This window comes from Zalophus californianus, chromosome 8 (assembly GCF_009762305.2).
Source record: "Zalophus californianus isolate mZalCal1 chromosome 8, mZalCal1.pri.v2, whole genome shotgun sequence".
Taxonomy (NCBI): domain Eukaryota; kingdom Metazoa; phylum Chordata; class Mammalia; order Carnivora; family Otariidae; genus Zalophus; species Zalophus californianus.
The window spans coordinates 94,871,331-94,883,879 of NC_045602.1; the positions used below are offsets into that span (position 1 = coordinate 94,871,331).

The 12,549-nt window shown below is 39.5% G+C and overlaps 1 protein-coding gene across 5 annotated transcripts in view; it reads right to left on the minus strand.

The window, feature by feature from the left end:
• The window catches only part of CFAP61 (cilia and flagella associated protein 61), a 302,051-nt gene that overhangs the window by 256,311 nt on the left and 33,191 nt on the right, over positions 1-12,549 (minus strand). For all 5 annotated transcript variants that reach the window (XM_027623975.2, XM_027623973.2, XM_027623974.1 and 2 more), the window contains one exon: positions 9,990-10,122. In XM_027623975.2, the coding sequence (XP_027479776.1) occupies positions 9,990-10,122 (133 nt within the window). The remainder of the gene's footprint in view (positions 1-9,989; positions 10,123-12,549) is intronic.

Below are 12,549 nucleotides of genomic sequence, written 5' to 3' on the forward strand. Positions count from 1 at the left end.
GAGGTATGTCTCCTCTGAAGAAAGTAAAGACTGGAGGGGGTAACTGCTACTTCAAATGTGAAGACAGTAATGAAAAACTCCAAGAAACATGAGAAAATCAAGAAAATGACATCAGCAAAAGATCACAATAATTTTCCTGTAACTAAAACCAAAGACATGGAGATCTCTAACTTACCAGATAAAGAATTCAAGATAGCAGGGGCGCCTGGGTGGCTCAGTCAGTTAAGCGCCTGACTCTTGACTTCAGCTCAGGTCATGATCTCAGGGTTGTAAGATCAAGCCCCATGTTGGGCTCCACGCTGGGCATGGGGCCTGCTTGGGATTCTCTCTCTCCTTTGCTCTCTGCCCCTCCCCCACCATTCACATTCTCTCTCTCTTTCAAAAAGAAAAGAAAAGAAAGACCCAACTATATGCTGCCTAAAAGAGATTCACTTCAGCTTTAAGAAAACACATAGGCTCAAAGTGAAGAGAAGGAAAAAGATACTCCATGCAAGTAGAAACCAAAAAAGACTTTAAGCCAAAAACAGAAACAAGAGACAAAGAAGGTCATTATATCAATGATAAAGGGGTCAATTTGTCAAGAAGATATAACAATCCTAAATATATACAAACTCAATATCAGACCACCTAAATATATCAAGCAAATACTAAAAGATATGAAGGGAGAAACAGACAATACAATAATAGAAGGGGACTTCAATACCCCTACTTTCAACAATGGATAGAACATCCAAGATAGAAAATCTACAAGGAAATGTTGGACTTGAACTTTACTTTAGACCAATGGACCTAACAGACATGCACAGAACATACCATCCAATGGCAGTAGACTATACATTCTTTTTTTTTTTCTAAAGATTTTATTTATTTATTTGACAGAGAGAGACACAGTGAGAAAAGGAACACAAGCAGGGAGAGTGGCAGAGGGAGAAGCAGGCTTCCCGCCGAGCAAGGAGCCCGATGTGGGGCTCGATCCCAGGACGCTGGGATCATGACCTGAGCCGAAGGCAGACACTTAACGACTGAGCCACCCAGGTGCCCCCTAGACTATACATTCTTCTCCAGCATACATAGAACATTCTCCAGGATAGATCATATATTAGGCCACAAAACAAATCTTAGCAAATTTAAGAAGACTGAAATCATACCAAGTATCTTTTCTGACCATATGTTATAAAACTAAAAATCAGTAACAGCAGGGAACCTGGACAATTCACAAATATGTGGGGAAAAAAATTCCTGAACAACCATGGAGTTGTTCCAAAGAAGAAATCAAAAATGAAACAAAAAATATCTTCAAACAAACAGAAATGGAAAGACAAAATACCAAAACCTATGGGATGTTGAGAAAGCAGTTCTACAATTCAAACATATGGGAGGGGGGAAAAAAAAGGAGAGAGGGAAACAAACCATAAGAGACTCTTTTTTTTTTTAAGATTTTATTTACTTATTTGACACAGACAAAGACAGCGAGAGCAGGAACACAAGCAGGGGGGAGTGGGAGAGGGAGAAGCAGGCTTCCCGCTGAGCAGGGAGCCCAATGTGGGACTCGATCCCAGGACTCTGAGATCATGACCTGAGCCGAAGGCAGCCGCTTAACAACTGAGCCACCCAGGTGCCCAACAGACTCTTAATGATAGAGAACAAACTGAGGGTTGATAGAGGGAGGTGGGTGGAGGATGGGCTAGATGGGTGATGGGTATTAAGAAGGGCACTTGTGATGAGCACTGGGTGTTGTATGTAAGTGAGGAACCACTGAATTCTGTTCCTGAAACCAGTATTTCACTTTTGTTAACTAAAATTCAAATAAAAATTAAAAAAAGAAGAAAAAGCAGTTCTAGGAGGTAAATTTATAGCAATAAATGCCTACATCAAGGAAAAAAAGATCTCAAATAAACAAATTTACATTTCAAGGAACTTGGAAAAGGAGATCAAATTAAGCCCAAAGTTAGCAGAAGGTAGGAAATACAAAGATGAGAGCAGAAATAAATGAAATAGAAAAACAGTACAAAAAGTTCAATGAAACCAAGAGTTGATTTTTGAAAAGATAAACAAAATTGACAAAAAGAGGACTCAAAATCAGAAATGAAAAAGGAGACATTACATCTGGTAACGTAGAAATACAAAGGATCATAAGCAACTACTATGAACATTTGTATGGCAACAAATTGAACAACCTAGGATAAATGGATAAATTCCTAAAAACACACAACCTACCGAGACTGAAACATGAAGAAATAGAGACTATGAACAGATGAATAACAAGTAAAGGGAATGAATCAGCAATCAAAAACCTCCTGCCAAAGAAAAGCCCCAGACTAGATGGTTTCACTGGTAAATTCTACCAAACATTTAAAGAATTGACACCAATCCTTCTCAAACTCTTCCAAAAATTGAATATTTTATGAGGCCAGCATTACTCTGACACCAAAGCCAGATAAGGACATTACAAGAAAAGTATAGACCAATATCCCTGATGAATACTGACACAAAATTCTCAACAAAATATTAGCAAAGTGAATTCAACAGCACATTAAAAGGATCATACACCGTGATCAAGCAGGATTTATCCCTGTGATGCAAGGATGGTTCAATATACACAAATCAATAAAAGTGATAAACCACATTAATAGAAAAATAAAAATCATATGATCATCTCAATAGATGCAGAGAAAGCATATAACAAAATATCACGTCCCTTCATGAGAAGAATGCTCAATAAATAGGCTATAGTAGAAAAAATATTTTAATTAAATAAAGGCCATTTATGACAAGCCCACAGCACATCATGCTCAACAGTGAATGGCTGAAAGCTTTTCCTCTAAGATCAGCAGCGGGACAAGGGTGCCCACTCTCACCACTCCTATTCAACAGAGGACTGGAAGTCCTAGCCAAAGAAATCAGGCAAGAAAAGGAAGTAGTAAAGTAGTAAAAGTATCTGTGTTTGAAAATGATATATGATCTTACATATAGAAAATCCTAAAGAATCCAACAAAAAACTGTTAGAACTGATAAATGAATTCAGTAAAGTTGCACAATACAAAACCAACATACGGAAATCAGTTGCATTTCTATACACTAACAATGAAATACCTGAAAAAGAAATAAAGAAAACAATCCTATCAATAGTATCAAAAACAACTGGATTAGAAGAATTAACATTGTTAAAATGTTCATACTACCCAAAGCCATCTCTAGATTCAGTGCAATCCCTATCAAAACTCCAATGGCATTTTTTCATAGAAATAGAACAAACTATCCTAAGATTCGTATGGAACCACAAAAGACACCAAAAGAACAAAGCTGGAAGGGCACCTGGGTGGCTCAGTCGATTAAGTGACTGACTCTTGATTTTGGCTCAGGTCTTGAGCTCTAGGTCATGAGATCTAGCCCCAAGTCAGGCTCCGTGCTCAGCAGAGAGTCTGGCTTGAGTTTCTTTCCCTCTCCCTGTGCCCCTCCCCCTGTTCTCTCTCTCGAATAAATAGGGGTGCCTGGGTGGCACAGTTAAGTGTCTGACTCTTGGTTTCAGCTCAGGTCGTGATCTCAGGGTCCTGAGATGGAGGTACATGTCAGCTCCACTCTTAGCACTAAGTCTGCATGAGATTCTCTCTCCCTCTCCTTGCCCTTCTGACTTGTGCTCTCTCTAAAATAAATTTTAAAAAATCTTTTTAAAAAATTTAAATAAATAAATCTTTAAAAAAAGAACAAAGGTGGAGGCATCACACTTTGATTTCAAATCATATTACAAAGTTACAATAATCAAAACAGTACAGTACTAAGATAAAAGCAGACACAGAAACCAGTGGAACAGAATCAAGAGCCCAGAAATAAACACCTGCATATATGAGCAACTAATATTTAACAAGGGAGCCAAGAATACTCAATGGGAAAATGACTGTCTCTTCAATAAACAGTACTGGGAAAACTGATATCCACATATAGAAGAGTGAAATTGGACTCCATCTCACACCACTCACAAAAATTAACTCAAAATGGACTAAAGACTTAAACATAAGACTTGAAACTGTATCACTACTGGAAGAAAATGTAGGGAGAAGAAGCTCCTTGACATTGTTCTTGGCAACCATTTTTTTGATATGACACCAAAATCACAAGCAACAAAAGCAAAAATTAATAAGAAAGATGACACCAAACTAAAAAGTTTCTGCACAGCAAAAGGAACAATCAACACAATGAAAAAGCAATCTACAGAATGGGAGAAAGTATTTGTAAACCATATACTGGAATATTAGATAGGGGGTTGATATCCAAAATGCATAAAGAACTCCTACAACTCAACAGGGAAAAAAAGATCCAATTTAAAAATGGGCAGAGAATCTGAATAGACATTTTTTCCAAAGAATACATACAAATGATCAGCAGGTATATGAAAAGATGCTCAACTTCACCAGTCATTAGGAGATGAAAATCAAAACCACAATGAGATATTTCCTTACATCTGTTAGAATGGTTATCATCCACAAAGACAAGAGATAACAATTCACTGGCAAGAATGTGGAGAAAAAGTAACCCTTATGGGGCCCCTGGCTGGCTCAGTTGGTAGAGCATGCAACACTTAATCTCGGGGGTTGTGAGTTCAAGCCCCATGTTGGGTGTAGCGATTACTTAAAAAACAAAATCTTTTTTTAAAAAAAGTAACCCTTGGGGCACCTGGGTGGCTCAGTCGTTAAGCATCTGCCTTCGGCCCAGGTCATGATCCCTGGGATTGCGGGATTGAGCCCCGCATCAGGCTCCCTGCTCAGCGGGAAGTCTGCTTCTCCCTCTCCCATTCCCCCTGCTTGTGTTCCCTCTATCTCTGTGTCTTTCTCTGTCAAATAAAAAAAAAAAAAAAAATCTTAAAAAAAAAAAGTAACCCTCATGTGCTGTTCATAGGAATGTAATTTGCTATAGCCAGTATGGAAAACAGTATGGATGTTTCTCAAAATATTAAAAATAGAACTGCCATATGACCTAGCAATACTACTTTTGGTTGTATATCCAAAAGAAACAAAAACAGGATCTCGAACAGATATTTGCACTCCCATGTTCATGGCTATTCTTAATAGCCAACATATGGAAACAATCTAAGTGTCCTTCAACAGATGAATTAATTAAAAATGTGGTATATATGCATACAATAGAATATTATTCAGCCACGAGAAAAGAAGGAAATCCTGCCATTTGCAACAACATGGATGGTCCATGATGGCATTATGCTAAGCAAAATAAGTCAGAGAAAGGCAAATATTATATGATATCACTTATATGTGGAATCTAAAAAAGAACACATAGAAACAGTAAAATTATGGTTACCAGGGATTGGGAGGCGAGTGAAAGGGGGGGATGTTGGTCAAAGGGCACAAACTTCTAGTTGTACGATGAATAGGTTCTTGGGATCTAATGTACAACATGGTGATTTTAGTTAACAATATTGTATTAGATACTCGAAAGTTGCTAAAAGAATGGATCTTAAACATTCTTACCACAAAAAGGTACTGGTAATTATGTGATGTGATGGAGGTATTAGCTAATGCTATGGTGGAATCATTTTACAATATATAAATGTACCAAATCAACATGGTGTACACCTTAAACTTACACAATCGTATATGTCAATTATATCGCAATAAAGCTGGAACAAATAAAAGCCTTCTCTAAAAAACAAAGGCCTGACTAAACCAGATTGTCCATTTTGGTCATTAAAAGGCCTGACTGGGGTCTTCATGAATCACTACTTCTCAGTAGTTTTGTCTCATCATGTAAAGACATAGTTTTCAAAATGGTGCTGCTGGGCCCAAATATTCCTTGACTCTTCCTTTATTCATTAGCGTGAAGCTATAGGTCGAATGAACATATATGAAAGTCCTTAAAGGAGAATGCAAAAACCTAAATATGAAAAAATAAAAATAACCCTTTCAATGAAGAAGAAACAAATATTATGGACTAGGACCTCAGAATCCAATTTTTAGGGCCAGTTCTCACCTTAAGAACCTAATGCCTTTATCTTTCTCAGGTCATCCTGTCCTTCACCACATATGGTTTCGTTTTCCATCATGTAGATAAATGTTTCACCACTTGGACTGCACATTGGAACCATATGGGAGCGTTTTAGAAATGCTGATTATGTCCCACCCTGAAAGACTGATCTACTTGGTCTAAGTATATCCTAGCATCAGGATTTTTAATTGAGATATAATTCACTTACCATAAAAATAAACCTTTAAAGAATATACAATTCAGTAGCTTTTAGTATATTCACAAAGATATACACCTTCAACCACTAATTCCAAAACATTTTCGTCCCCTGGCCACCCCCATAAAAAAATGCCATACCCTTTATTAGTTGTTCCCCATCTACCTCTTTCTCCAGCCACTGATCTATTTTCTGTTTCTATGGACTTGCTCTTTCTAGGCTTTCATATAAATGGGATCATACAATACGCGGTCTTTGAGGTCTGGATGCTTTCACCTGGCATAATGTTTTCAAGGTTCAAACATGTTGTAGCATGCATAATTCTTCATTCCCTTTTATCTCCTAATAATTTTCCATTGTATGGCTATACCACCTTTTGTTTATTCATTCATCAGCAGATGGACATGTGGGTTATTTCCACTTTTTGGCTATTATGAATAATACTGCTATGAATGTTTATGTACATGTTTCTGTGTGGACATCTATTTTCAATTTAGGAGTGGAACTGCTGGGCTAAATGTTAATTCTATGTTTCACTTTTTGAGAAAATGCCAGATTGTTTTCTAAAGTGGCTATGCCATATTATAATCCCACCAGCAGTCCAAGAGGGTTCCACTTTCTCCACATCCTCACCAACTCTTGTTATCGTCCCTCTCTTTTATTATAACAATCCTAGCAAGTGTGAAGTGGTATCTCATTGTGGTGTTGGTTTGTATTTCCCTGAGGACTAATGGTGTTGAGCACCATTTCATGAGCTTTTTGGCCATTTGTATATCTCTTTTGGAGAAATGTCTATTCAAATCCTTTGTCCACATTTTATTTAGATGATTTTTCTCTTTATTGCTATATGAGTTCATTATATATTCTGGATACAAGTTCGTGGGCATGGGGATAGTCTAAAAGTCTCCCAAGTGGTTCTCATACAAACTGAGCTTGAGAACCGCTGGTGTAGAACCAAGTCTCAAACAGATCATGTTATCAGAATAAAAGAACTTTTGATTCCAAGTTTCCCAAGAAAAGTAATATTCTTTAAATAGCTCTTACAGTTTTGTCAAAGAGAGAAATCAGTGTATGAAGAATCCCTGAACAATCATCCTAGAAGTAAAACTGCTGAATTCCCACCTTTGAAAGCTTTTCAATAAACTGGCACAAAGCAAAGGTCAAATATCCACTTGAAAAAAAAAAAACAAAACAAAACTAATTTGTGGTCATCTCTGCCTAAACCTTGGGATTCTATGAAGTATTCAGGTATAGGGCTGGGTACCCAAGGGTTCTATCCATGTTTGTTGATTATTATGATATGCAAAAGGCAACACAGAAATTCATTCTAAATAAGATTATCTTTTTGTCAAAAACAATCTTCAGTCCAAGCTTATATAAACCTCTTTTAAAGGCCTTTACAGAAATTGCCCTCTATATTTCTCATGTGATGCAAAGAGAACATCTTAGCTCACATTTGAATTGCTTTCTTTTCTTGATTCTCAAAACCATCAACAAAAGGCCGACCTTGTGAGGTCCCTATACACAAGTCAACAACAAGTCATTTGGAGGAGAGCTTCAAGCCTTTAAAATAGAGTACATAAATGTGGTTCCTGAACCAGCAGCATCAATATCACCCAGGAACTAGGGAAAAATGCACATTCTCAGGCCCATCCCAGACTTACAAGATCACACTGTGGTGGGTCCCAGGAATCTGTGTTCTAATCACCCCAAGAAGTCATTTCAATGTATGCTCAAGTTTGAGTACTTACTACTTTAAAATATTTTCCTCACATTTCTCATACACACATAAAGCAGATGCCATTGGTCACAGCCCTATCCTACCTAAAGCTGAACAGTCACCATACATTCCCTAATTACCCTAAGGCACTAAAAGTCTCAATCTTTTTTCAGTCAAACAATTTCTCCATACCACTGAGCAGACGTTGTGAATATCCCTAGTTCAGCATTTTCAACCCTTAAGAATGCCCAAAGCTTCCGATGGAGTAGGACAGGAGATAGAATGCCATCATGATATTTTTCAGGAAGGCCAATTTCAGCACACTGAAACCAACACAAAGGTCTAAAGATACCTCAACACACTTACATTTAGCTATCAGAACTGGGATCGAATCCTCATTATCAAATCATGTGGGGACAAATGCAGAGAAGGAAACCACAGCTAGCTAAAATTCTATAAGGGAGGAGCGTCCCTCTGTGAATGCCTCTGGGGGCAGGGCAAGGATGAGAGACAGTCTCAAGAGTTGCAGAGTTGCCCACAGTGGCTGCCCAAGGTGCCTGCTCCCTGCTTTGAGCTGAGACACACCAAATCAAGCCAGCTCGCCAGCTCTCTTCTGTGTCTCTTCTTCCCCCCTTCCCTTGGGTGTAGGTAGACCACAGGGTCTACAGCTGTCAAACCAGAGGGGGTGGGTTCCATTTTTCTTTATTGCCATTCCTACCTCCCATCTCAGTAAAGCCTTCCGGGATGGATGGTGTGGAATCAGGACACTCATGAAGCATGTCACGACTGACATGCTCATGAGGGCCAGGCTGGTTTAAAGTGGAGAAGATGGCCAGAGGAGGGTCATGAACCCCCAGGACACAGTAGGAATGGTGATGTGTTCAAGGGCACCTACATTGTCTATAGCAGCAGCTGTTCCATAGCTCCAATTCACTGGGGCCCAAGAGCAGGCCTTCTGATATTTCCGGAGAAACTAGAAATTCCAATTGTTATATATACTTTCTTAATTTTGAAATGCTAGCCACTAATACAACAAAACTTAATCATCTATGATCTAAATCAAATCATGAGAAAACAACGGACAAATCCAAATTGAGACACGCTGCACAAAATAACTGACCTGTGCTCTTCAAAACAGTCATTGTCATGAAAAACAAAGACAGACCAGGGAGTTGTTCTGATTACAGGAGACTGAAGACACAGGACACCTGAGTGCAATAGATGATGTGGATTTACTTCTGCTATAAAGGACTGTCAATACAATCAGAAGAAGGTCTGTAGATTAGATAATAGGGCTGTAGGAATCATAACTGCTCTGCCTGATCACTGTACTGCAGTTACATCAGAGAACATTCTTGTTTTTAGGAAATATACACTGAAGTATTTAGCAGTAAAGGGGGCGTGACATCCACAACTTAAATGGTTCAGAAAAATATATAAATAAATAGCTCTAAAATAATACATATATGTATATTTATATTATGGTATAAATACTTTTATGTTACGATATAACATAAGTAATATAAATATATATGGTTATTATAAAAATAGAGAGAAAAAGCAAGCAAAGAGAATGATAAAGCTAATGTGGTAAAATGTTACCGTTTAGGGAATTTCAGTGCCTAGAAGTTTTCTCTAAGTGTGAAATTTTGTTAAAACAAAAAGTTAAAAAGAATTATTTTCCAAGTCAAACCAAAATCCATGTGCCAGCAGGATGCTGGTCTGTGATCTCTGGCCTCTGGGATCTTGGGTTCTCAGAAATCCACCCAGACGCCCTCAAGAATCTCTCCCTTTCACCCTAACTTCCATCCCTACCTTCAGGGGCAGGGCAAAGAGTCCACAGCAGCCTGGTATCTGGAAGCACCTCACAAAAACCTATAAACCTAAAGCCAGGTCACACTGGGAAGGAGGGTGATGTCACCGCTCTGAAGTGGGCCTGGCATACCACCTGGAAGGACCTCAGGAAGCAGGGAGGGGATAGCAGCTCTGGGGGAGCTGGGCAAAAACCAGGAGCAATATCGCTTATTTCTTTCATTCCTCTCACTAAGCGCATCCCCAGGCGGATTAATCACCAACCTCACACACGACAGCATGATTCTCTTCGTCTTGGGCCTCTATTAGTTCAGCCAGGAAGTACTCGCCATAAGTTTCCTTCAGAAGTGTGTCATAGCGCATAAATATCGGCATGAGATCATCATGATCTTCTACCCTGTTTAATGCAAAGGCTTCATTAACTTCGGTGTTCATTCCTTCAGTGGAGCACCTTATTGTGTGCCAGAGCCTGTTCTAAATGTCGGGGACACAGCAATAGGCTCATGACATGAACTTGCATTCAAATAAGGAGAAACAGAATGACAATATTATAAATACATTTCTTCAAACATTTCAAATAGTTGTAAGTGCTCTGGGATGGAGAGTGACAGGGTCAAGTGGTCAGGGAAGACCTCTCTGAGGAAGGACATCTGAGCTGGGACCTGAATGAAGAGAAGGGCAGAGAGCTATGTCAAAGACCTGGGGGTAGAAAATTCCAGGCAAAGGGAACACATTCAGCATATTTGGATATGGAATGTAGGGTAGCGTTTGTCATGAGACAGGACAAAAGGCTGGGGACAGTATTTCCCAAGTGTTTCAAGGAACCCTACTTCTATGACATTGTCCTCAGCATCCCCTTCCTCCTCCAAAAAGAATTCCACTGTCTAAAGACAATTTCCTAGTATAGGTGCCTTCTAGAGTGACACGGTTACATATTAAAGACTGAGAAGTACTAGCATAAAGAATATTTAACCTTGTTTATGCATTTACCCAACACTGGCCCATGGTACCCTTTATTCCTATCAAGGTGAATGGAGAACAGAAACCATGGTGCTCACTGGCCCTTCTGACTCAGAGAAAGTTCCAGCAGCTCCTCTGCCATTTGGCAGCGTTCTGGGGCTGGTTCCTTTATATTCTAGTTGCCCTTTTAAACTGAGGCTTTTTTTCTGTGGGCAGACGAGTCTGCTCATGGTCCCTGGTACTCTCTCTGCCCACTGAAGTTCACGGTTCCCTTCATTCCTGTGTCTCTGTCTCTCTTGCTGTTCTCTCTGTGGTCCCTCTATCATTTGTTGTGATGTTCAGAAGCTGTTCAGTCAGTCCTCCGTTCTTCTTCAGGAGGAATTGCTCTGAAATAGCAATTGATTTGGTGTGTCCATGGAGGAGGTGAGTTCAGGGTCTTCCTACATCGCCATCTTGGACCAGAAGCCTACCTTTTATTCCTTGAGACATCTCCACATTTCCCATAAAGGGGGAAATGCTGGTTTAAAAATAATGAAGCTCTGCTCACTGTCTTGGAGACATTCACCTCAAATTTCCATTGTCAGGACTCTATATAGTGACCTTGACAACCAGTGTGGGAGGAGAGGGAGAACCAAGAACCAGGTTTATGGTAGCACGGTGATGCTGGCCCTTGGACTCCATTAACAGTCTTTTCTTCTTTTTAATATATTCTTGGTTATATTTATATTTAGTATACTCTTGGTTATATTATATCTATTTTACCTGTCTAGGATGGTCTTATACTTACTCTTATTAAAATGTTCTACCCTTTTGTTTGTTTCCCTATAATATATCTGATTTGGCTACTAACTTTTATCTCTTCTTCCCTTTATTACTATGCCATCTTCATCATCCTATTTGGTCTTCTTTTTTTTTAAGATTTTATTTATTCATTTGAGAGAGAGAGAGACAGAGAGAGCACAAGCAGGGGGGGAGGCAGAGGGAGAGGGAGAAGCAGACTCCCCGCTGAGCTGGAAGCACAATGTGGGGCCCGAGCCCAGGACCTGGATATCATGACCTGAGTGGAAGGCAGACGCTTAACCCCTGAGCCACCCAGGCACCCCCCCTATTTGATCTTCTAATATGTTCTCTTTGACATTAATAGTAGGTTCATCTGAGTGATTCATATGTATATAAAGCTCAGGGCTTTATCCAGATTATATTTATTGCTATGCTTCTCATAGCAACCCCAGGAGGTAGGCATTGCCATCTTCACTCTGTAGAGGGAGGAGAGCAAGGCTCATGGGGATGAAACGCTCCACCTGAGATGACAGCAATAGTTGGCAGCAGAGCATGTTATGAACTCAGGTCAGCTTAGACCCTGCCGTCACATACTACACTAAGCCAACAATGCACTTCAAAAATTCACTTCAAAAAATTACTTTGATATTCTTTTTGAAAATGGGTAGCAAGAAGCATGAGCACAAGCAAAACAGTTGAGAGGAGACTTTGGCTCAAGGGCCAGAGGTCAACACCATGGGCTCATCCACCCAGCTCTGCCACAACTCCTGGGTCAGATGCCCCTGTTCCTGCCACAACTCTACTCTCCACATCTAAATGCTTTAAAGTGGACAACTGCATGCACTCTGGATGAAAATCTCTACCCTGTACCCATGATGAAACCTTTATCTCTGGTGACAGAGCCTCATCTGTTGGAATGATGTTGGTTTTTCATCAGTAATAAGTATCTTGATGGAAGCACCATCTTGATGGAAGCACCATCTTGATGGAAGCACCATCTTGATGGAAGCACCATCTTGATGGAAGAAATACATATTTGAAAAACTAGATCTCTGCTATATAAAACCTCAGATGTAGGGGAAAG